Source organism: Oncorhynchus kisutch, linkage group LG21 (assembly GCF_002021735.2).
Source record: "Oncorhynchus kisutch isolate 150728-3 linkage group LG21, Okis_V2, whole genome shotgun sequence".
NCBI classification, from domain to species: domain Eukaryota; kingdom Metazoa; phylum Chordata; class Actinopteri; order Salmoniformes; family Salmonidae; genus Oncorhynchus; species Oncorhynchus kisutch.
The window spans coordinates 41996112-42021812 of record NC_034194.2 but is presented as its reverse complement, the minus strand read 5'-3'; the positions used below and the strand labels follow the sequence as shown (position 1 = coordinate 42021812).

Genomic DNA, 25701 nt, shown 5'->3' with positions numbered 1-25701 from the left:
TCTTTTGGGAGGAGTGGGGAGGAGACAACGGGCCCCTCTGTTGTCACGTGTTGCTGACGTCCAGAGAGTGGCGCCGGGGGGAATCAATAAACCCATCAACTTCGGGACACACTATTGACTTGAATGATGCAATTCATGTTCCACTTGTAAATAATAAAATGAGCATGAAATTAAAATGAACGAATCCCCTGTCGTCTACAAAATATAAACCTCAGTAACAGTTAAAGATTGATTTACATGTGTCAAGTCTCAACATCAGACATAAACAAATCTACATGCCATATAATTAGGTACGTCTCTCCATTCGTTTGTGTGAAATTGCGCAAACTGAAAAATAACATAGTGCCTTATGGGATTCCACCTTGCTATGAATCCGTCAGCGTTGCAGGCTAATTAGCCCCAACTCCATCGATCATTTTCACTCCTTCAGCTTTGGAACACGTGTTCAAAACGGAGGAGGTCGAAGTGTCATAATGCATAGAGATATTTAGAGGACGCGACATTGTATCTGTCTGTGACATTATGTACGGCCATTGAGGCCATCTCCATTTTGAAATAGTACATTGTATTCTTCTACTACGTCTACGAGTTGGTAAACAAACTGAAAGGGTACATACTGCCACATGGAGTGTGCTGTTTAAACAGTTACAAAGTCAATGTTTGCATAGGAAGTCCCACCCAGTTGACTACTTTAAAATTGTGAAATTCCTCAATGGCACTGGCACATGCTTATACATGTGCTTTTGGGTCCTGGAAGTCCTTTTTCTCTAAGTCGTCATGTGACTGTTGCATTGTGGGCGGTAACCTCTAGGCACTTTTAACAAACCCAAACATGGCTTGTGATTTGGTTTGGTGTTGAGGCTTCGCTACAGGGGAGATAATAACTCTGATGTGCTGACTACTCTGATGGAATTTATTTGTTTTTAAATATTTAAAAAAAATACAAGACGATCAACTGTGCCAGCTATCATGCCTTTGCTTCATCTTCTCATAAATAGCAAACCTGGCATGACCATAGAGTAGATATTCAAAATCACCAGTAAAACAATATGATGAGGATCATGGTGTAATATAATAGACAGATACACATTAACATGACATCAATCATATGACACCACCAGAGAATATTTGCCATTTTAAAGAAAAAAATATATATCTCACAAAATCTGTTACGTAATAGTTTTTCAGATCAATGTCTTCCAGCATATTGTGTTTGGGTCCCTTTTTATTTATTTAATTTATTCAAACCTGTCGAGAAAGTCTTCAAAGAGAGCAGCTTGTTGGTTTTTTGAGGTTTGTTATAAAAAAAGGTCCCTTCTCCTTCCACTCCAGTTGCCATAGAAACACACAAAGAAAATGGTCACTGCTGTGTCAGCCCCACCCACCACCCCAAAAAAAGAAGCCCGTCTTTTCTATCGCTTTGTCACTGTCTGTCTTTCTCCTTCCCCTCTGCCTGAATGAAGCTACACTACCGTTCAAAAGTTTAGGGGTCACTTAGAAATGTCCTTATTTTATTTTAAGAAAAGCTCTTTTTTTTTGTCCATTAAAATAACATCAAATTGATCAGAAATACAATGTTGACATTGTTAATGTTGTAAATGACTATTGTAGCTGGAAACGGCTGATTTTTAATGGAATATCTACATAGGAGTACAGAGGCCCATTATCAGCAACCATCACTCCTGTGTTCCAATGGCACGTTGTGTTAGCTAATCCTAGTTTATCATTATAAATGGCTAATTGATCATTAGAAAACCCTCAACGTCAACAGTGAAGTGGTGACTCCAGAATTGCAAAGAAAAGGCCATCTCTCAGACTGGCCAATAAAAAGAAAAGATTAAGATGGGCAAAACAACACAGACACTGGACAGAGGAACTCTGCCTAGGAGACCAGCATCCCAGAGTCGCCTCTTCACTGTTGACGTTGAGACTGGACAGAGGAACTCTGCCTAGAAGTCCAGCATCCTGGAGTCGCCTCTTCACTGTTGACGTTGAGACTGGACAGAGGAACTCTGCCTAGAAGGCCAGCATCCCAGAGTCGCCTCTTCACTGTTGACGTTGAGACTGGACAGAGGAACTCTGCCTAGAAGTCCAGCATCCTGGAGTCGCCTCTTCACTATTGACGTGGAGACTGGTGTTTTGCAGGCACTATTTAATGAAGCTGCCAGTTGAGGACTTGTGAGGCGTCTGTTTCTCAAACTAGACACCAATGTATTTGTCCTCAAGCTCAGTTGTGCACCGGGGTCTCCCACTCCTCTTTCTATTCTGGTTAGGGCCAGTTTGCTCTGTTCTATGAAGGGAGTAGTGCACAGCGTTGTACACGATCTTCAGTTTCTTGGCAATTTCTCGCATGGAATAGCCTTCATTTCTCAGAACAAGAATAGACTGACGAGTTTCAGAAGAATGTGCCTTGTTTCTGGCCATGTTCAGCCTGTAATCAAACCCACAAATGCTGATGCTCCAGATAATCAACTAGTCTAAAGAAGGCCAGTTTTATTGCTTCTTTAAATCAGGACAACATTTTTAAGCTGTGCTTGCTAACATAATTGCAAAAGGGTTTTCTAATGATCAATTAGTCTTTTAAAATGATGAAGTTGGATTAGTTAACAACGTGCCATTGGAACACAGGAGTGATGGTTGAGAATAATGGGCCTCTGTACGCCTATGTGGATATTCCATTTGAAAAAATCTGCCGTTTCCAGCTACAATAATGTCTACACTGTATCTGATCGATTTGATGTTATTTTAAATGAACAAAAATAGTGTTTTTCTTTAAAAAACAAGGACATTTCAATGTGACCCCAAACCTTTGAACAGTAGTGTATGTCTTTGGATACGGCAGCTAGTCTGTCCTTTCTCCTTTGTGTTATGATAATAATGCCCACTGTTTGTAGGAAGGGAAGGGAAGCCAGTTTGTAGGAAGGAAGGAAGGAAGGAAGGAAGGAAACTCAGTTTGTTTGTAGGAAGGGAAGGAAGGAAGGAAACTCAGTTTGTTTGTAGGAAGGAAAGGAAACTCAGTTTGTTTGTAGGAAGGAAAGGAAGGAAGGAAACTCTGTTTGTAGGAAGGAAAGGAAGGAAGGAAACTCAGTTTGTTTGTAGGAAGGAAAGGAAACTCAGTTTGTTTGTAGGAAGGAAGGAAGGAAACTCAGTTTGTTTGTAGGAAGGGAAGGAAGGAAGGAAACCAGTTTGTTTGTAGGAAGGAAAGGAAACTCAGTTTGTTTGTAGGAAGGAAGGAAGGAAACTCAGTTTGTTTGTAGGAAGGGAAGGAAGGAAGGAAACTCAGTTTGTTTGTAGGAAGGGAAGGAAGGAAACCAGTTTGTTTGTAGGAAGGAAAGGAAACTCAGTTTGTTTGTAGGAAGGGAAGGAAGGAAGGAAACCAGTTTGTTTGTAGGAAGGAAAGGAAACTCAGTTTGTTTGTAGGAAGGAAAGGAAGGAAGGAAACTCTGTTTGTTTGTAGGAAGGAAAGGAAACCAGTTTGTTTGTAGGAAGGAAAGGAAACTCAGTTTGTTTGTAGGAAGGAAAGGAAACTCAGTTTGTTTGTAGGAAGGGAAGGAAACCCAGTTTGTTTGTAGGAAGGAAGGAAGGAAACTCAGTTTGTTTGTAGGAAGGAAGGAAGGAAACCCAGTTTGTTTGTAGGAAGGAAGGAAGGAAACCCAGTTTGTTTGTAGGAAGGAAAGGAAACTCAGTTTGTTTGTAGGAAGGAAAGGAAACTCAGTTTGTTTGTAGGAAGGAAGGAAGGAAGGAAACTCAGTTTGTTTGTAGGAAGGAAGGAAGGAAACCCAGTTTGTTTGTAGAAAGGAAAGGAAACCCAGTTAGTAAACTGTAAAAGGAAACTACTAACTCTAAACTGAACAAATCAAAAGAATGAAGAAGTTCAGATCCCAAAGTCTAGCATAGACTCCTTACACAAGGACGGGGCCCTTCAGTTCAAGTGGTGTTAAGCGCTAGGCCACGTAGTTTGTTGATTAATACAAATAGCCTGGACGGTAGTAGTCTAGTCCTCCACAGGTAGGCAGGCCGGCTGGCTCTAGTGTCCCAATACAGATCACCTACGTGGGCCATTCCCCTCTACTCTACTCCCAGGCTTCAGGCCTACTCCTGGCCTCTTCAGCTGCATTTGCAGGATTTGACGATCATGTTGGACAGCTGCTCTACTTTAGGGGTGCGTCCAGAGTAGTAGAGAATGGTAAGAGGCTCCAGGTCCTGGGGAACACAGCAGGGAGAGGCTGAAGCCTCTGGGTTCAGAGTGTTATACAGACTCAGCAGCTATAAAGGAACAAGAAAGAGATGAGGGTATAAAATATACTTTTTTTGGTCTATCAGCCATTCAGATTTTTTACCAGACAAAATATTTTTGGGGCATTTAAATTTTTTCAACAAAGCACACAACAAAAAAAAACAGATGAACATTCTTTCTAATGTTTCTATCATAAATGTATTACCCAGTAAGAAGTAAATGTGATCTATTGAATAATTACATTTTTTTTTTTTGTGACCTGAGTCTTAACTAAAATATCACAGAGGAGACTAAATGTTCACCTGCCCCTTTAAGAGCGGGAGGTTACCGCGGTAACGTGACTCCAGTCATGTGTGTACCTGTGAGATTGACTAGTAGAAACACTGGCTTCTCTTCTCTAGCAGTTGAAACTTAAGCATAGAAATACAACCTTGCTTGTGAACACAAATAAATGTAAATAGCTAAGAAAAACAAGGACAAAGTCTCACTTCAGTAGACTTTAGTTTCAAGTAAATTAAACACATTTTTATGCCTGTGCGCAACGCTTCTGAAAACGAATCTTTCACTAAGCTCTTCAGGTGCGCACAGCCAGACAGTGTTGCAGCATGAGGTGGGATAGGCTATATAGCATTTGTAATTTCGATTTTGTGTGATTAAATTTACCAGCTATGAAACAAAATGGCGGAAATACTTTGAAAACAGTTACTGCAGCGTATTTTTTTTTACTATAAATGTGATCATATTTCACTATTTTTATTCACAAACACAAGTGAAACGCTCGCACAGTGGAGCCCTGACTTCCCACCAACAAGCCTGGTGAAATAGACACCTTACCTGCCAAAATATACCCACAGGGGACAGGTGTTCATTTTAGGCTGTGAACTAGACATTTTGGTGTATCTGATGTGGAAGCTGAAATGTCGATTAAGGTGCAACTGTCCCGGTCTACTACTAAATTGCATTAATAAATTAATCCTGGCAGATCTGAATTTTATTCTGGTTGAGTCTTGTGTATGATGTAATTTTGCTGAGTCTCCCCTCAGCTACCTTACATGGGCTATTGAGCAGCTACCTGGCTAGCCTGTATTTTTTTGTCATTATAGCCTTGGTGCAAATAACCACAATTGCTCTCACCTCTGTATGTGTCTGTATGTGTGTGTGAGTCTGTGTGTGTGTGAGTCTGTGTGTGTGAGTCTGTGTGTGTGAGTCTGTGTGTGTGTCTGTATGTGTGTGTCTGTATGTGTGTGTCTGTATGTGTGTGTGTTGTCAGAATGCCCTCACGTGTGTGTGTGTGTGTGTGTGTGTGTGTGTGTGTGTGTGTGTGTGTGTGTGTGTGTGTGTGGTGTCAGAATGTCCTCACCTGTGTGTGTGTGTGTGTGTGTGTGTGTGTGTGTGGTGTCAGAATGCCCTCACCTGTGTGTGTGTGTGTGTGTGTGTGTGTGTGTGTGGTGTCAGAATGCCCTCACCTGTGGGTGTGTGTGTGTGTGTGTGTGTGTGTGTGGTGTCAGACTGCCCTCACCTGTGTGTGCGTGGTATCGGAGCTCCTCAGGTAAGGGCAGGGTCCAGAGCAGTAGTTAGCGAAGTATCCTTTAGGCTCGTGGATCCACTTCCAGTCCAGGTCCCGACGGAAGTCGATGTAGAGACGACGGACACAGCAGTTCTCCTCAACAGTGCTGGGAGGGGGGGGCACAACAAACTACGGTGAATCACTCATCACTCACTTATACAACAATGAGCTAGGTAGTCAACTTTGATAACTGTTCAGTTACAACTCAACGATTTTCTTGTTCATAACAACACAAAACTTTAGTTAGACTCAGTTGAAGTTGCAATTTATTAAAGTTTCTCGTCTTGATCAACCAACACATGAATGGTTTCAGATGGCACGTATGGGAAAGGTTAGCTGGCTCATTGATCCTTCATCTGCTATTGTTGTTTTATGTTACAACAGATTTTACCATAAACCACTTCTAAGGCGCCTTTCAGGACATGACAACCGATAGCACTTCTGTTTCCACCTAACAGTTTCCGTAAGGGTCCTTACGAGAAGCAGTAGTTGGTGTCCAGGGCCCGTTTGCGTCTGCGTGGCTGTGAGTCGAGGCGGTGAGGAGGGATCATCATGAGGATGAGGTGAGGCAGGTACGGCTCCTTCTGCTCCTTCTTCTTCTTCTTCTTCTTCTTCAGACGACCCAGGTCCCAACGACCCAGCTCCTCATACTCCCCTTCCATACCTGTAGCAGAGAGACGTTACATATCAGCCAGTACATGTTACAGGGCAGACATTTTGTATGTTTCTCCGCTGCAGCAGAGAGAGAGAGGTCAAAAGGTCATTCATTACAATTACAACTTTATTAATCGCAGAGGGGCGATTTGTTCAGGACTGACAGGATGCTTTCAAATTAGGACAAACGGAGACAATATAAGAAATACAATTTAAGGCATCAATTAAAATGTGCACGGTGCAATTTAAGATACTACAAGTTCACAGAAGCCACAGTTGTTAATTAACGTCAGGGCTAAACTATCTCTAGAATAGTTCCTTATATATTCCTTGATGGTCCTGTTAACCAGGTGGATGGCCTCGGGCTCAAACGAGGCCCTGCTCCTATTGGTGGAGCACTGCAGACAGGGCAGGCGGCGCCCGTCAAGGTGGAGCAGTTTGAACTGTGGGTTGAGGACAACGGGTGCTGTACCCCAGGACGTCATAGGCCTCCTCACTTGGGGACTTTGTGTCTTAGAAAGCCGTTTTAAAAATGTTTAGTGTTTTTTGGGGGGGGGGAATGTCAGTTCAATGTTCACTTTGTCAAAAGGAACACAGATGCAGCTCAAGAAGCTATCAGTATGTGGAGGCATAGAGCGAGACTTGCAGTTCATTGCCAGTTATTGGGTGGTGTAACAACAACAAAAAGGACCACACGAAGAAGATAATGTTATGCCTGCTGACCTTTGAACTTGACCTCCAGCACTTCGTTCACATTGTCGATGATGTCGCCGTTGGGGTTGAAGGTGTGGCAGGGGCAGTGTACGCTGATCTCCAGACCCAGGTTGGTCGCTGACAGGAGAGAGGCATCATGGGAAAGATAAGTAGCTTCATCATGTCAATCAGTTAGTGTTGAGTGATTTTTTTAATTAAGCGAATTGACCGAAGTCGGTAAAATTATTTTATGCACACATTTGTTTACATCCCTGTTAGTGAGCATTTCTCTTTTGCCAAGATAATCCATCCACCTGACAGGTGTGGTATATCAAGGAGCTGATTAAACAGCATAATCATTACACGGGTTCACCTTGTGCTGGGGATAATAAAAGGCCACTCTAAAATGTGCAGTTTTGTCACACATCAAAACGCCACAGACGTCTCAAGTTTGAGGGAGCGAGCAATTGACATGCTGACTGTAGGAATGTCCACCAGAGCAGTTGCCAGATAATTTAATGTCAATTTCTCTACCATAAGCCGCCACCAACGTTGTTTTAGAGAATTTGGCAGTATATTCAACTGGCCTCAGAACAGCAGACCAAGTGTAACCACGCCAACCCAGGACCTCCACATCCAGCTTCTTCACCTGCAGGATCGTCTGAGACCAGCCACCCAGACATCTGATGAAACTGAGGAGTATTTCTGTCACATTGAAGGAGAACCATTGTAATTAAGCCCTTTTGTGGGTAAAAACGTATTCTGATTAGGCCCACCCACTTGGGGGCCAGGCCCACCCACTTGGGAGCCAGGCCCACCCACTTGGGAGCCAGGCCCACCCACTTAGGAGCCAGGCCCACCCATGACTTCCCAGTCATGTGCCCAGTCATGTGAAATCTATAGATTAGGGCCAAATGAATCTATTTTCAATTGACTGATTTCCCTATATTAACTGTAACTCAATAAAATGGTTTGAAATTGTTACATGTTGCATTTATATATTTGTTCAGTATTCATTGTTTAGTGCAGAAAATGTGTTAATTATCTACCATGACCAGAATGCATTGCATGGGAGCTTAATAAACTTGACATGGAGACAGGGAGAAGATGGAGAGAGATAGAAAGCAGTTGGATTACGAGCCTGAAAATACATGAAGTGATTGACAAGTGGTACTCAGCAGTCATAAAAGTACGCCTTATTTACTTTGAAGAACTATTAAAATAGTGATTTTGACAGACAGCAGCTCTATAGAGATGAGATGATGACTTGGGAACTGAATAATAAAAGTCACCAAATAAAACCAAAGTCATAAACACAACGGCTGACATTTTATATTAAAGTAATGTGAATACATATATTTATTTTACCTTTTATTTAACTAGGCAAGTCAGTTAAGAACAAATTCTTATTTTCAATGATGGCCTAGGGACAGTGGGTTAACTGCCTGTTCAGGGGCAGAACAACAGATTTGTACCTTGTCAGCTCGGGGATTTGAACTTGCAACCTTCCTATTACTAGTCCAACGCTCTAACCACTAGGCTACCCTGCCGCCCCAAATGATGGTTAATGAGTGATCAGCAGTAACGGACAGTCACTAGCATCATGGGACTTTTATTCATGGTTTTATTCTGTGTTACAACATTCAACCCATAATGCATTTCATGTATTATAATTTTTTGTATATATTTTTTTTCTCTCTCGCTGAAACCCCAAACCGACCTCAAAATGCACTAAATTGCTCAACACTACAATCAATTAATGAATCAAACCCTCACCTCTGTACATCAACCACTCCCGTACCGTCTCTGTCACGTCGAAGGAGACCCATTCTGGCGTTCCCTTGGTCAGCACGTTCTTGGCTCCGATGTAGCGCTGCTTAGCTATGTGCTCGTCTGGTCTCAGGATCTGAAATCCAAAAAAAGGGGATTTACTGTATAGGAACGATACAGAGTCACTACACTGATGCTGTTGCCACTAGTGGAGACGTTTTTAAGCAACTTTGAGAGAGGAAACAAAGAAGCTCGACAATAAGGACATCATTACCGCCATGACACCGTATGGCATCTTCTAGAACAGAGGCTTTAGAGAGAGATGCTTCTAGAATGTTTGCGGTAGATTTTTAATAAAAACATGTAAAAAGTGAATCGGTATCCAAAAACGGACTCAATTAAAACACTCAAACAGTGGAGGCTCATCAGAGGAGGAAGAGGAGGACCATCTTCCTCAGTGAATTTCATACAAATAGTAAAACATTGAAAAAGAGTCTCCTTTTTAGCGTTCCCCTGCCCCGTTCCCCTGCCCCGTTCCCCTGCCCCGTTCCCCTGCCCCGTTCCCTGCCCCGTTCCCCTGCCCCGTTCCCCTGCCCCGTTCCCCTGCCCCGTTCCCCTGCCCCGTTCCCCTGCCCCGTTCCCCCCGTTCCCCTGCCCCGTTCCCCTGCCCCGTTCCCCTGCCCCGTTCCCCTGCACCGAGCCAGACCCTGCCCCGTTCCCCTGCCCCGTTCCCCTGCCCCGTTCCCCTGCACCGAGCCAGACCCTGCCCCGTTCCCCTGCACCGAGCCAGACCCTGCCCCGTTCCCCTGCACCGAGCCAGACCCTGCCCCGTTTCCCCTGCCCCGTTCCCCTGCCCCGTTCCCCTGCCCCGTTCCCCTGCCCCGTTCCCCTGCCCCGTTCCCCTGCCCCGTTCCCCTGCACCGAGCCAGACCCTGCCCCGTTCCCCTGCACCGAGCCAGACCCTGCCCCGTTCCCCTGCCCCGTTCCCCTGCCCCGTTCCCCTGCCCCGTTCCCCTGCCCCGTTCCCCTGCCCCGTTCCCCTGCCCCGTTCCCCTGCACCGAGCCAGACCCTGTACACATTCTCCGGGCCTGGCGAGCTGGAGTTAGGGTCTGGCGGCTGGCCACCCCCAAACCACAAGCTGGATATCATCTTCTCTCTCCTCTTCTTCAGTTGAAACTGAAGTTTGAAAAAATGGGGATGTGGAATACTAAGCAACTTGTTTTTATTGTCGATGTCAGTATGGTAAACCTATCTATGCTAAACTAAACTTTCTGGCCATATGAAAATTTTAAAAAGTCCACTACCGATCATGCTCCTTAGCAAACAAAAGCTATTGAATTGTATATATATTTTTTTAATAATGTCTTGGAGGTGACGCTGCTGTGTGTGAAGGATCTTAGAGCACTGTGTCAACTCTACCAGGCCCCTCCCTCACATCTTAGAGCACTGTGTCACCTCTACCAGGCCCCTCCCTCACATCTTAGAGCACTGTGTTATCTCTACCAGGCCCCTCCCTCACATCTTAGAGCAGTGTTATCTCTACCAGGCCCCTCCCTCACATCTTAGAGCACTGTGTCACCTCTACCAGGCCCCTCCCTCACATCTTAGAGCAGTGTGTCACCTCTACCAGGCCCCTCCCTCACACCTCAGAGCACTGTGTCACCTCTACCAGGCCCCTCCCTCACATCTTAGAGCACTGTGTCACCTCTACCAGGCCCCTCCCTCACATCTTAGAGCACTGTGTCACCTCTGCCAGGCCCCTCCCTCACACCTCAGAGCACTGTGTCACCTCTACCAGGCCCCTCCCTCACATCTTAGAGCACTGTGTCACCTCTACCAGGCCCCTCCCTCACATCTTAGAGCACTGTGTTACCTCTACCAGGCCCCTCCCTCACATCTTAGAGCACTGTGTCACCTCTACCAGGCCCCTCCCTCACATACTCTTTTGCCCCCTGCTTAAAGAACAAGACTTCTAGCAGTATTAATAGACAACTGTTACATCCCAAATGGCACCCTAGTCCCTTTACAGTACACTACCTTTTGATCAGGGCCAATAGGGATCTTAAGTAGTGCACTATATAGGGAATAGGGTACCATAGGAATCTGGTCTAAAGTAGTGCACTATGTAGGGAATAGGGTACCATAGGAATCTGGTCTTAAGTAGTGCACTATATAGGGAATAGGGTGTCATTTGGAATACACTTCCTTGTTGATGCCTGATCAAATCAAATCAAATTAATTTATATAGCCCTTCGTACATCAGCTGATATCTCAAAGTGCTGTACAGAAACCCAGCCTAAAACCCCAAACAGCAAGCAATGCAGGTGTAGAAGCACGGTGGCTAGGAATGATGACCTGGATGTTGCTTTGCAGACCTTTGTGTTCCCCGCCTCTAAATTAAACTAGGAGGAAAGACTTATCAAATCAAATCTTATTGGTCACATGCACATGGTTAGCAGATGTTATTGGTCACATGGTTAGCAGATGTTATTGGTCACATGGTTAGCAGATGTTATTGGTCACATGGTTAGCAGATGTTATTGGTCACATGGTTAGCAGATGTTATTGGTCACATGCACATGGTTAGCAGATCTTATTGGTCACATGCACATGGTTAGCAGATGTTATTGGTCACATGCACATGGTTAGCAGATGTTATTGGTCACATACACATGGTTAGCAGATGTTATTGGTCACATGCACATGGTTAGCAGATGTTATTGGTCAAATGCACATGGTTAGCAGATGTTATTGGTCACATACACATGGTTAGCAGATGTTATTGGTCACATGGTTAGCAGATGTTATTGGTCACATGCACATGGTTAGCAGATGTTATTGGTCACATACACATGGTTAGAAGATGTTATTGGTCACATGGTTAGCAGATGTTATTGGTCACATGCACATGGTTAGCAGATGTTATTGGTCACATGCACATGGTTAGCATATGTTATTGGTCACATACACATGGTTAGCAGATGTTATTGGTCACATGCACATGGTTAGCAGATGTTATTGGTCACATGCACATGGTTAGCAGATGTTATTGGTCACATGCACATGGTTAGCAGATGTTATTGGTCACATGCACATGGTTAGCAGATGTTATTGGTCACATACACATGGTTAGCAGATGTTATTGGTCACATGCACATGGTTAGCAGATGTTATTGGTCACATACACATGGTTAGCAGATGTTATTGGTCACATGCACATGGTTAGCAGATGTTATTGGTCACATGCACATGGTTAGCAGATGTTATTGGTCACATACACATGGTTAGCAGATGTTATTGGTCACATGCACATGGTTAGCAGATGTTATTGGTCACATGCACATGGTTAGCAGATGTTATTGGTCACATGCACATGGTTAGCAGATGTTATTGGTCACATGCACATGGTTAGCAGATGTTAATGAGAGTGTAGCCAAATGCTTGTGTTTCTAGTTCCGACCGTGCAGTAATATCTAACAAGTAATCTATCAATTTCACAACAACTATCTAATACACACAAATGTAAAAGGAATGAATAAGAATATGTACATATAAATATATGGATGAGCGATGGCCGAACGGCACGATGCAGTAGATGGTATAGAGTACAGTATATACATATGAGATGAGTAATGTAGGATATGTAAACACTATTAAAGTGGCGTTATTTAAAGTGACTGGTTATACCTTTACTAAATCCATTTATTTAAGTGGCCAGAGATTTGAGTCTGTAGGTTGGCAGCAGCCTCTCTATGGTAGTGATGGCTGTTTAACAGTCTGATGGCCTTAAGATAGAAGCTGTTTTTCAGTCTCTCGGCCCCAGCTTTGATACACCTGTACTGACCTCGCCGTCTGGATGATAGAGCGGGTGAACAGGCTTCGGAAGTGACCATCTCTGCCGGCTCCATCTTGTTGGCGCAGGCAGAGATGGTCCCCTCGCTTCAGGACCTTAGAAAACTATGCAGTTATTTCTTGGGGGTGAGGCGGAGTTAAAGATCTCTGAAGGACATGGAGAGACGGAGGGGTACCTTTACACACCTGGTAGAGCTCCACCCTCTGTTCGTTCCTATTGGCAGCAGAGTTTGGAACCCTGAGAGCACGGAACTCAGCTCGGAACAGGTTGGTGGAGTTCCTCTCCATGGCCGACACATTGAAACGGAAAACTTTGGAGGTGATGCCTTTAGGACAGTAGGGAAGGTCATCTGTAGGACAGAGAGAAGAGACCTTTAGGACAGTAGGGAAGGTCATCTGTAGGACAGAGAGGAGAGACCTTTAGGACAGTAGGGAAGGTCATCTGTAGGACAGAGAGAAGAGACCTTTAGGACAGTAGGGTGGGTCATCTATAGGACAGAGAGAAGAGACCTTTAGGACAGTAGGGAAGGTCATCTATAGGACAGAGAGAAGAGACCTTTAGGATAGTAGAGAAGGTCATCTGTAGGCAGAGAGAAGAGACTTTTAGGATAGTAGAGAAGGTCATGTGGGGCAGGTTGTTGGAGACAGAGAGGAGACAGACAGTAGGGCAGGTTGTTGGAGACAGACAGTAGGGCAGGTTGTTGGAGACAGAGAGGAGACAGACAGTAGGGCAGGTTGTTGGAGACAGAGAGGAGACAGACAGTAGGGCAGGTTGTTGGAGACAGACAGTAGGGCAGGTTGTTGGAGACAGAGAGGAGACAGACAGTAGGGCAGGTTGTTGGAGACAGAGAGGAGACAGACAGTAGGGCAGGTTGTTGGAGACAGACAGTAGGGCAGGTTGTTGGAGACAGAGAGGAGACAGACAGTAGGGCAGGTTGTTGGAGACAGAGAGGAGACAGACAGTAGGGCAGGGTTGTTGGAGACAGAGAGGAGACAGACAGTAGGGCAGGTTGTGGCAGACGGACAGTAGGGCAGGTTGTTGGAGACAGAGAGGAGACAGACAGTAGGGCAGGTTGTTGGAGACAGACAGTAGGGCAGGTTGTTGGAGACAGAGAGGAGACAGACAGTAGGGCAGGTTGTTGGAGACAGACAGTAGGGCAGGTTGTTGGAGACAGAGAGGAGACAGACAGTAGGGCAGGTTGTTGGAGACAGAGAGGAGACAGACAGTAGGGCAGGTTGTTGGAGACAGACAGTAGGGCAGGTTGTTGGAGACAGAGAGGAGACAGACAGTAGGGAAGGTTGTTGGAGACAGACAGGAGACAGACAGTAGTGCAGGTTGTTGGAGACAGACAGTAGGGCAGGTTGTTGGAGACAGAGAGGAGACAGACAGTAGGGCAGGTTGTTGGAGACAGAGAGGAGACAGACAGTAGGGCAGGTTGTTGGAGACGGAGAGGAGACAGACAGTAGGGCAGGTTGTTGGAGACAGAGAGGAGACAGACAGTAGGGCAGGTTGTTGGAGACAGAGAGGAGACAGACCGTAGGGCAGGTTGTTGGAGACAGACAGTAGGGCAGGTTGTTGGAGACAGACAGTAGGGCAGGTTGTGGCAGATGGACAGTGGCAGACGGACAGTAGGGCAGGTTGTTGGAGACAGAGAGGAGACAGACAGTAGGGCAGGTTGTTGGAGACAGACAGTAGGGCAGTTTATTTGCAAGAAACAGGCATAGGGAGGACCGAGCTCAGTAATTGTAGTCTCCCTGCCCTGTAGTCTCCCTTGCCCTGTAGTCTCCCTGCCCTGTAGTCTCCTCTGCCGTGTAGTCTCCCCTGCCCTGTAGTCTCCCCTGCCCTGTAGTCTCCCTCCCCTATAGTCTCCCCAGCCCTGTAGTCTCCCTGCCCTGTAGTCTCCCCTGCCCTGTAGTCTGCCTGCCCTGTAGTCTCCCCTCCCCTGCCCTGTAGTCTCCCCTGCCCTGTAGTCTCCCCTGCCCTGTAGTCTCCCCAGCCCTGTAGTCTCCCCTACCCTGTAGTCTCCCCTGCCCTGTAGTCTCCCCTACCCTGTAGTCTCCCTGCCCTGTAGTCTCCCCTACCCCGTAGTCTCCCCTGCCCTGTAGTCTCCCTGCCCTGTAGTCCCCCCTACCCCGTAGTCTCCCCTGCCCTGTAGTCTCCCCTGCCCTGTAGTCTCACCTACTCTGTAATCTCCCCTGCCCTGTAGTCTCCCCTGCCCTGTAGTCTCCCCTCCCCTGCCCTGTAGTCTCCCCTACCCTGTAGTCTACCCTGCCCTGTAGTCTCCCCTCCCCTGCCCTGTAGTCTCCCCTACCCTGTAGTCTCCCCTGCCCTGTAGTCTCCCCTGCCCTGTAGTCTCCCTGCCCTGTAGTCTCCCCTCCCCTGCCCTGTAGTCTCCCCTACCCTGTAGTCTCCCCTGCCCTGCAGTCCCCCCTGCCCTGTGTCTCCCCTGCCCTGTAGGCTCTCCTCCCCTGCCCTGTAGTCTCCCCTGCCCTGTAGTCTCCCCTGCCCTGTAGTCTCCCCTCCCCTGCCCTGTAGTCTCCCCAGCCCTGTAGTCTCCCCTACCCCGTAGTCTCCCCGGCCCTGTAGTCTCCCCTACCCCGTAGTCTCCCCTGCCCTGTAGTCTCCCTGCCCAGTAGTCTCCCCTACCCCGTAGTCTCCCCTACCCTGTAGTCTCCCCTGCCCTGTAATCTCCCTGCCCTGTAGTCTCCCCTGCCCTGTAGTCTCCCCTCCCCTGCCCGGTAGTCTCCCCTACCCTGTAGTCTACCCTGCACTGTAGTCTCCCCTCCCCTGCCATGTAGCCTCCCCTGCCATGTAGCCTCCCCTGCCCTGTAGTCTCCCTGCCCTGTAGTCTCCCCTGCCCTGTAGTCTCCCCTCCCCTGCCCTGAAGTCTCCCTGCCCTGTAGTCTCCCCTGCCCTGTAGTCTCCCCTGCCCTGTAGTCCAGCAGCTAGGTCTTGACCGCAGTACTTTATGGGAAATACACCTCTCTGCAAACACAGGAAGCCAGTCCTCTCAGTCTCTCACCTCCCTCTAAAACACTTATTCTGGTGTGACTCACAGTTACTCTGGTCTGAGGAAGTAGTTGAGGTCTGGTCTGAAGTAGGAGGGGTCTGCTCTGAAGTAGGAGTGGTCTGGTCTGAAGTAGGAGGGGTCTGGTCTGAAGTAGAAGGGGTCTGAAGTAGAAGGGGTCTGGTCTGAAGTAGTAGGTGTCTGGTCTGAAGTAGGAGGGGTCTGCTCTGAAGTAGGAGGGGTCTGGTCTGAAGTAGAAGGGGTCTGCTCTGAAGTATGAGGGGTCTGGTCTGAAGTAAGAGGGGTCTGAAGTAGGAGGGTTCTGGTCTGAAGTAGGAAGGGTCTGAAGTAGGAGGGTCTGGTCTGAAGTAGTAGGTGTCTGGTCTGAAGTAGGAGGTGTCTGGTCTGAAGTAGGAGGGGTCTGGTCTGAAGTAGTAGGGGTCTGGTCTGAAGTTGGAGGGGTCTAGTCTGAAGTAGGAGGGGTCTGGTCTGAAGTAGGAAGGGTCTGAAGTAGGAGGGGTCTGGTCTGAAGTTGGAGGGGTCTAGTCTGAAGTAGGAGGGGTCTGGTCTGAAGTAGGAGGGGTCTGGTCTGAAGTAGGAGGGGTCTGGTCTGAAGTAGTAGGGTCTGGTCTGAAGTAGGAGGGGTCTAGTCTGAAGTAGTAGGGTCTAGTCTGAAGTAGGAGGGGTCTGGTCTGAAGTAGGAGGGGTCTGGTCTGAAGTAGGAAGGTTCTGGTCTAAAGTAGGAGGGGTCTGGTCTGAAGTAGTAGGGGTCTGGTCTGAAGTTGGAGGGGTCTAGTCTGAAGTAGGAGGGGTCTGGTCTGAAGTAGGAGGGGTCTGGTCTGAAGTAGTAGGGGTTTGGTCTGAAGTAGGAGGGGTCTGGTTGGAAGTAGGAGGTGTCTGGTCTGAAGTAGGAGAGGTCTGGTCTGAAGTTGGAGGGGTCTAGTGTGAAGTAGGAGGGGTTTGGTCTGAAGTAGGAGGGGTCTGGTCTGAAGTAGGAGGGGTCTGGTCTGAAGTAGTAGGGGTTTGGTCTGAAGTAGGAGGGGTCTGGTTGGAAGTAGGAGGTGTCTGGTCTGAAGTAGGAGAGGTCTGGTCTGAAGTTGGAGGGGTCTAGTGTGAAGTAGGAGGGGTTTGGTCTGAAGTAGGAGGGGTCTGGTCGGAAGTAGGAGGGGTCTGGTCGGAAGTAGAAAAGGCTTTGAACAGATCTCGTCAGGTAGAAAGCATCAAGGGTCAAGTGATATAACTTCAAAGATTCTCTTTATATGAGGAAGTGTGTGCACCTGGTGAAGTTCATCTGGCAAAGGGAGGTTCATCATAACACTAATATAATATCATCATGATATGTGCTCTCTTTATTTCCACAATCAGGGGTACCAGATTGGCCAATGGCACCACAGTGGCAAGAAAAAGTATGTGAACCCTTTGGAATTACCTGGATTTCTGCATAAATTTGACATAACATTTGATCTGATCTGAAGTCACAACAATAGACAAACACAATGTGCTTAAACTAATAATACACAAATGATTTTATTTTTCTGGTCTATATTGAATATATCATTTAAACATTCAACGTGTAGGTTGGAAAAATGTATGTGAACCTCCTAAAGGCTAATGACTTTTTGAATTGGAGTCAGGAGTCAACTAGCCTGGAGTCTAATCAATAGGATGAGGTTGAAGATTAGAGCTGCCTTTCAGTAGTCAACTAACCTGGAGTCTAATCAATAGGATGAGGTTGAAGATTAGAGCTGCCTTTCAGGAGTCAACTAGCCTGGAGTCTAATTAATAGGATGAGGTTGAAGATGTTGATTAGAGCTGCCTTGCGCTATAAAAAAAACACTCACAAAATGTGTGTTTGCTATTCACAAGAAGCATTGTCTGATGTGAACCATGCCTTCAACAAATGAGATCTCAGAAGACGTACAATTAAGAATTGTTGCCTTGCATAAAGCTGGACAGGGTTACAAAAGTATCTCTAAAAGTCAGTCCACGGTAAGACAAATTGTCTATAAATGGAGAAAGTTCAGCACTGTTGCTACTCTCCCTTGGAGTGGCCGTCCTGCAAAGATGACTGTAAGACCACAGCGCAGAATGCTCAATGAGGTTAAGAAGAATCCTAGAGTGTCAGCTAAAGACTTACAGAAATCTCTGAAACATGCTAACGTTATTGTTGACGAATCTTTTTATTTTATTTTTTATTTCACCTTTATTTAACCAGGTAGGCTAGTTGAGAACAAGTTCTCATTTGCAACTGCGACCTGGCCAAGATAAAGCATAGCAGTGTGAGCAGACAACAAAGAGTTACACATGGAGTAAACAATTAACAAGTCAATAACACAGTAGAAACCAAAGGGGGAGTCTATATACAATGTGTGCAAAAGGCATGAGGAGGTAGGCAAATAATTACAATTTTGCAGATTAACACTGGAGTGATGAATGATCAGATGGTCATGTACAGGTAGAGATATTGGTGTGCAAAAGAGCAGAAAAGTAAATAAATAAAAACAGTATGGGGATGAGGTAGGTGAAAAAGGGTGGGCTATTTACCAATAGACTATGTACAGCTGCAGCGATCGATTAGCTGCTCAGATAGCTGATGTTTGAAGTTGGTGAGGGAGATAAAAGTCTCCAACTTCAGCGATTTTTGCAATTCGTTCCAGTCACAGGCAGCAGAGTACTGGAACGAAAGGCGGCCAAATGAGGTGTTGGCTTTAGGGATGATCAGTGAGATACACCTGCTGGAGCGCGTGCTACGGATGGGTGTTGCCATCGTGACCAGTGAGCTGAGATAAGGCGGAGCTTTACCTAGCATGGACTTGTAGATGACCTGGAGCCAGTGGGTCTGGCGACGAATATGTAGCGAGGGCCAGCCGACTAGAGCATACAAGTCGCAGTGGTGGGTGGTATAAGGTGCTTTAGTGACGAAACGGATGGCACTGTGATAGACTGCATCCAGTTTGCTGAGTAGAGTGTTGGAAGCCATTTTGTAGATGACATCGCCGAAGTCGAGGATCGGTAGGATAGTCAGTCTACAATATTTTTTTAAAAACTGCAACGCTATAGAGCTTTTGTAAACAAGAGGAAATATCCTAAATGGGAGTAGGGTGTAGTTACCTCTAGACACCGATCTTGGGTCAGTTTAGCATTTTAGTCCCCACTAATTGTTAAAGTTAGGATTAAGGGATGGGAATCTGATCCTAGATTTGTCCCTAGAGGAACCTTTACCCTGGAGCCTCCTCAATATGCATCACTCATGTTTGTTTACATTGTGTTTTTTAACTGGGCTTCAGGATGTAGTAGGAGCTAAAGGCAGCAATCTGTCCATGTTGTGTTGCTTTTTGGTCAGGAGCACTTTATATGGAGGGAGGGGGAGGCATTTTACTACAACACTTGTTGATTTCAAAGGGACCACGATGCAATGGGCTTTGCGTCGACCCAAAAGACCTTCTTCAAATTCTTCCACACAAAAACACTAACCCTCCCTCTCACTCTCTACCCCCCTCCTTCCCTCTCCACCCACTCCCTCTCTTTCTACCCACCCCTCCTCTCTACCCCCCTCGTTCCCTCTCCACCCACTCCCTCTCTTTCTACCCCCCCTCCTCTCTACCCCCCTCCTTCCCTCTCCACCCACCCACTCCCTCTCTTTCTACCCACCCACCTCTCTACCCCCCCCTTCCCACTCCACCCACTCCCTCTCTTTCTACCCACCCCACCTCTCTACCCCCCCCCCCTCCTCTCTACCCCCTCCTTCCCTCTCCACCAACTCCCTCTCTTTCTACCCACCCGCCTCTCTACCCCCCCTCCTCTCTACCCCCCTCCTTCCCTCTCCACCCACTCCCTCTCTTTCTACCCACCCCACCTCTCTACCCCCCCTCTTCTCTACCCCCCTCCTTCCCACTCCACCCACTCCCTCTCTTTCTACCCACCCACCTCTCTACCCTCCCCCACCCCCCTCCTTCCCTCTCTACCCACTCCCTCTCTTTCTACGCACCCACCTCTCTACCCCACCCCACCCACCTCTCTACCCCCCCTGATCTCTACCCCCCTCCTTCCCTCTCCACCCACCCACTCCCTCTCTTTCTACCCACCCACCCACCTCTCTACCCCCCCCCCCCCACCTCTCTACCCCCCTTCCCTGTTACCTCTCTTCTCAGAAATTGTTACTCAGACGTCACAGACAATGTGTGGTGGGAAGTGGATGTCTATAAAGGTGATAATTAAGCGAGATAGGGAAAGGGAGATAGTGTGTGGTGGGGAGTGGCGCTCTGACTAAGGAGTGGAGGAGGTCCTTCCATCTGCTAACTGTTTCTTTCTCCATGTTAACTTTCACTGTCCTTCCCTCAGCTAAGTTTTCCTGTCTCCATGTTAACTTTTCCTATCTCCCCTCAGCAAGGCTTCCCCTTCCCTTCCCCAGCCCTGTTCCAATCAGCTTGGGCAGATGTCCCTCTCATTTGGGCCTGGCTGAAACTAAAACGGACACATTTGGTGAGAGGGACTGGGTCCATGGGGAAAAAAGAGGGAAAGAGTGAGGAAGGAGGAGTAGGAACGACTACACAAAACTTGAGTCTTCTGGATTGAAATAAGTTGGGGGAAAGAGCTGAGGCAACTTCCAGGTTCATCCACAACATAGCTTCTACTAGTCCCACATCTCACTGAAGTCCTAGACACATTCCTGAATACGGCCAATAAAGTGAACAGAAGTTAGCACATCTAAGGAGATCTTAAACAGATAGTTTCTGACACATTCCATCTGGGTACTCACAGGGTTCCATCTGGGTACTCACAGGGTTCCATCTGGGTACTCACAGGGTTCCATCTGGGTACTCACAGGGTTCCATCTGGGTACTCACAGGGTTCCATCTGGGTACTCACAGGATTCCATCTGGGTACTCACAGGGTTCCATCTGGGTACTCACAGGGTTCCATCTGGGTACTCACAGGGTTCCATCTGGGTACTCACAGGGTTCCATCTGGGTACTTACAGGGTTCCATCTGGGTACTCACAGGATTCCATCTGGGTACTCACAGGGTTCCATCTGGGTACTCACAGGGTTCCATCTGGGTACTCACAGGGTTTCCCAAACTCAGTCCTCATGACCTCAATGAGGTGCACGCTTTGTTTTTTCCTCCAGCACTACACAACTGATTCAAATAATTAACTTTGAATCAAGCTTTAATCATTTTAAATCAGCTGTGTAGTGTTATGGGGAAAAAAAACGAAAACAAAAACGTGCACCCATTGGGGTCCCGAGGACCGAGTTTGGGAAACTCTGGTCTACTGTATGCTATCCACACACTCCATATGTAATATACAGAGTTGATCGGTTCCTATCCGTTGTCAACTATCAACTATGTAAAGCCCAGATAGGACCCATCATTGTCATGACAAATAGATAAACCACTAATTGTAGGATCTTCACTCAGGTAACAGCCCTCCCTCTTGTGATCACGTGGAAGTTTTCAAAATTACGCATTTGGCACGTTCTCTATTCATTGATCTCGTGCGTAATGGAGCGCCCAACTACAGTCAATACGAGTTTCACAAAAAATAACAATAGAAAATAGCTTTTCAACCAAAAGAGAATTAAGATGAATATAACATAACACGACTTAGCCTACTATTTTCTGGCGGTCCCTGGACCATGTTGAACTTGTATATCTCTTTGGCATAATATTCGGTCTCCGTGTTGTCTTGGCCACAACTTTGCTGCCCGTCTCTCCCCAACTCCTCAAGCAGCTCCCGGGTACTGTTATACAACGACTGGATCTGGTAGGAGACCTGACTGGGTCCCAGGGAGTGTGGCGGGCTGGTCAGCCGGAGCTTACTCAGTATCTGTCCCCGTATCGCCTCGAACCTCTTCCGCTTCACATGATCGATATCCACCGTGGCGCAGGTTGACAGAGAAAGACTGGTTGTCGTGTAGTTTAGGAGAAGGACCAACAGAAGAGCTTTACCGAGATACATGTTTCTGTTGCTCAATGATGCACTTGGTTCGTGAAGCACTTAGGTAAACAAATTTAGTCTAATAACGGATTCACACCGGTGACTATTTCCCAAGGTTCCTTAAGCGTAAGGGTATGTTTAAACTTTCAAAATCAACTTCATAGCAGTTTACAAAAACTATTTTCTCGCACTTTAATTTGGCTTCTTCATACACGTATGTTCTCTCCCGGGGAAATCCACGTTCGCTGGTTTGTGATCCATAGAAATCCAGGTGTGTATTCAGCCATCAGACATCTATCGCCCAGCCGTTCCAAATGAATAAAATCCCCAGCGCGGGCCAAACTAAAAGCTAACGGTCTCAATCATCATTCTAGTAACTGAACGCATACCGCCTATTGACTTTTCTTTCTCATTCTTCTATGTAACCCTTTTCGTTCACTTAGGTCGTCCGACTCGCCCCACAACTGCGCATCCTTCCTTTTTCTATTTTGTATTTGTCATGAACAACTTCGTGCCACTGACCCGCACGCGCCTTCTCCGAACAGTGGCCGGGCTAACGTCACGTTGCAGAGCTGTGCGCCCTCCAGCACGGGCTCACGTTTGTTTTATACCGACGGCTGTGACGTTTTGATGGAGGAAGGACCACAGGTTATCTATCCCATATGACCCTAACTCTATTCTGTGTAGAAGTTCTCAAATCCCAAAATATAATTACTATTATCAGTCCAATACAATGTGTCATATCATATGTAAATCTAACCGTTTATCATATTTTATATTTGTTTTAAATAGTTTAAAGTGATACATTTTTAGTTGTATGACTTTATTATTACTTCAAATCAAATTGTATTTGTCACATACACATGGGTTAGCAGATGTTAATGCGAGTGTAGTGAAATGCTTGTGTTTCTAGTTCCGAAAAAATGCAGTAGTAACCAACGAGTAATCTCAGCATCAAAATCCAAGGATCAAAATAGGCTACAATGTTGCTTTGTAGGCTACTTTGATAGCGTACAATTACTCTTGAGGTGATTTTTATTGATCTGATTGCGTTAATCACTGTTGTTAGAGGAAAATGGTAGAACATCGGCGTCAGTAATTAATTAACTTGCTAACGAAGGTGGTCCGATCAACTGCTGCTACTGTCCTTTTAAAATAGACAGTACTCCCTCTAGTGGAACATCAAAGGTATTGTAAATTGAAACATGTCTGACACAAACCAGACCCCAAGCAGTGCCTGCTATCCCATCCCTGTCGTATCCTTATCGCTACTCACAATAGTACTTCACCGAGAAGCATTTAGTTAATTTCTAGATAAATTAGTAAACGATACACCATCGTTTGCACCATCGAGGATAGTTGGACTTGTTCCATATCAGCTGAACCAAAGCCAAAGTCTGAGTCCCAAGTGACACCCATGGGGCTCTGATCAAAACGTAACGCACTATATAGGGAACAGGGTGCAATTTAGAAGGCATGACAAAAATCCACCTTACTAGAAATTCCAGGGACATTACTCCAATAGAGAGTTTCCAAACGAGTCCATCTTTCAACCCCCGAGTCCCGTCAGGATTCCCGCACACTCAGGAACCTCGAACCATGATCCCTGATGAAATCCATTCTTTCCAGGCATGTTTATTTTGTAAGGTCCTCTACGTTGTTGTATTTACAGAGCATCAAGCATCGTTTCATCTTTATTCCTAGAATATACTGTATCCACTGGCTGGTTACATTTCGCAGATCCCCCTTCTAAGGTCAAAGGTCAGATTGAACTTTAGTCTAGACCCAATCATGGGGCAGGAATGGCATTTCACGAGCTATAAAATTAGATCTTTCAGTATTTTTCTTTCTCAATATATTACGTCTTGCCATTTTGTGACTATTGTCTGCTGCTATCCTTCTCTTTCTCTCTTCTCTTTCTCTCTTCTTTTTCTCTTCTCTTTTTCTCTTCTCTTTCTCTCTTCTCTTTCTCTCATCTTTCTCTCTTCTCTTTCTCTCTTCTCTTTCTCTCATCTTTCTCTCTTCTCTTTCTCTCTTCTTTTTCTCTCATCTTTCTCTCTTCTCTTTCTCTCATCTTTCTCTCTTCTCTTTCTCTCGTCTTTCTCTCTTCTATTTCTCTCTTCTTTTTCTCTCATCTTTCTATCCTCTCTTTCTCTCTTCTCTTTCTCTCATCTTTCTCTCATCTTTCTCGTGCACAGAGTGTTCTCTCCTTTATCTCTGCAGTTATCTGGCAAAGGAAAGTTAAACCACAGTTATCTGTAAAGGAAAGTTAAACCACAGTTATCTGGGAAAGGAAAGTTAAACCACAGTGATTTCTCAAGGAGTGTCTTTGTGTTGACATACTGTAGCTCCTTAGCCAGTCTCTGCACGATCTTACAATGTTTTTGTTGTTGTTGTTTGTGGTACTATGCTAGTGATCATTCGTCTACATTAAATAATAATTTCCTCCTTGTGTGGTCGTCTTCCATCTAGGTATCTGTGTCCTCCGCTGTCCCACCATGTACGTTATGGGAACACTCCCCTGATTCCGTATAAATCATTTCCCACATTCATTTCCTTTCTAGTTGCTCCAACCGCTTGATCCCAGCGAAGTCTTCTTTCATACATTTGGCTCATTTTCTTTGTGCTGGTTGGAATGATCACAACTGAAAATGACCCCAAAATGGGCCTGGAAATTATTTTGAGAACCTAAAAAAAAATTAGAAGAGGGAATGAGATCTCTTTGTCTTTTCCCCTCATGCTGAGATATTTTAGGTTGTTAACTCAGCCCCTGGCATCCCTCAATGATGTTCCCTCCCTTCCTCAATGGGTAATTGCGAGCATGCACGCACACAGAAGAGCTTGTGAAGACAGTGTCAGCGTCACAGAGGTATGTCCTATCAGAGGTATGTCCTATCAAGAGGTATGTCCTATCAGAGGTATGTCCTATCAAGAGGTATGTCCTATCAGAGGTATGTCCTATCAGAGGTATGTCCTATCAGAGGTATGTCCTATCAGAGGTATGTCCTATCAGAGACATGTCCAATCAGATGTATGTCCTATCAGAGGCATGTCCTACCAGAGGTATGTCCAATCAGAGGTATGTCCTATCAGAGATATGTCCTATCAGAGACATGTCCTATCAGAGGTATGTCCTATCAGAGATATGTCCTATCAGAGACATGTCCTATCAAGAGGTATGTCCTATCAGAGATATGTCCTATCAGAGATATGTCCTATCAGAGGTATGTCCTATCAGAGATATGTCCTATCAGAGATATGTCCTATCAAGAGGTATGTCCTATCAGAGTTATGTCCTACCAGAGGTATGTCCTATCAGAGGTATGTCCTATCAGAGATATGTCCTATCAGAGACATGTCCTATCAAGAGGTATGTCCTATCAGAGGTATGTCCTAGCAGAGGTATGTCCTATCAGAGGTATGTCCTATCAGAGATATGTCCTATCAGAGACATGTCCTATCAGAGATATGTCCTATCAGAGGTATGTCCTATCAGAGGTATGTCCTATCAATAGACATGTCCTATCAAGAGGTATGTCCTATCAGAGACATGCCCTATCAGAGGTATGTCCTATCAAGTGACATGTCCTATCAAGATACATGTCCTATCAATAGGTATGTCCTATCAGAGACATGTCCTATCAGAGGTGTGTCCTATCAGAGATATGTCCTATCAAGAGGTATGTCCTATCAATAGGTATGTCCTATCAGAGACATGTCCTATCAGAGGTATGCCCTATCAGAGATATGTCCTATCAAGAGGTATGTCCGATCAGAGACATGTCCTATCAAGAGGTATGTCCTATCAGAGACATGTCCTATCAGAGGTACGTCCTATCAGATATATGTCCTATCAAGAGGTATGTCCTATCAGAGACATGTCCTATCAAGAGGTATGTCCTATCAAGAGGTATGTCCTATCAGAGACATGTCCTATCAGAGGTATGTCCAATCAGAGATATGTCCAATCAGAGACAT

General features: G+C 45.9%; 1 protein-coding gene across 1 annotated transcript; it reads right to left on the bottom strand.

Annotated features, from left to right (window-relative positions):
• Positions 1-2735: 2735 nt before the first annotated feature.
• LOC109883380 (transforming growth factor beta-3 proprotein) lies at positions 2736-22299 on the bottom strand. The gene is made up of 7 exons (XM_020475399.2): positions 21399-22299; positions 12961-13124; positions 8928-9057; positions 7182-7289; positions 6282-6468; positions 5757-5910; positions 2736-4266 (listed from the first exon to the last, which is right to left on the bottom strand). The coding sequence occupies exons 1-7, from the start codon at positions 21742-21744 to the stop codon at positions 4108-4110; spliced, it is 1248 nt and encodes a 415-aa protein (XP_020330988.2). The 5' UTR covers positions 21745-22299; the 3' UTR covers positions 2736-4107.
• Positions 22300-25701: the final 3402 nt, after the last annotated feature.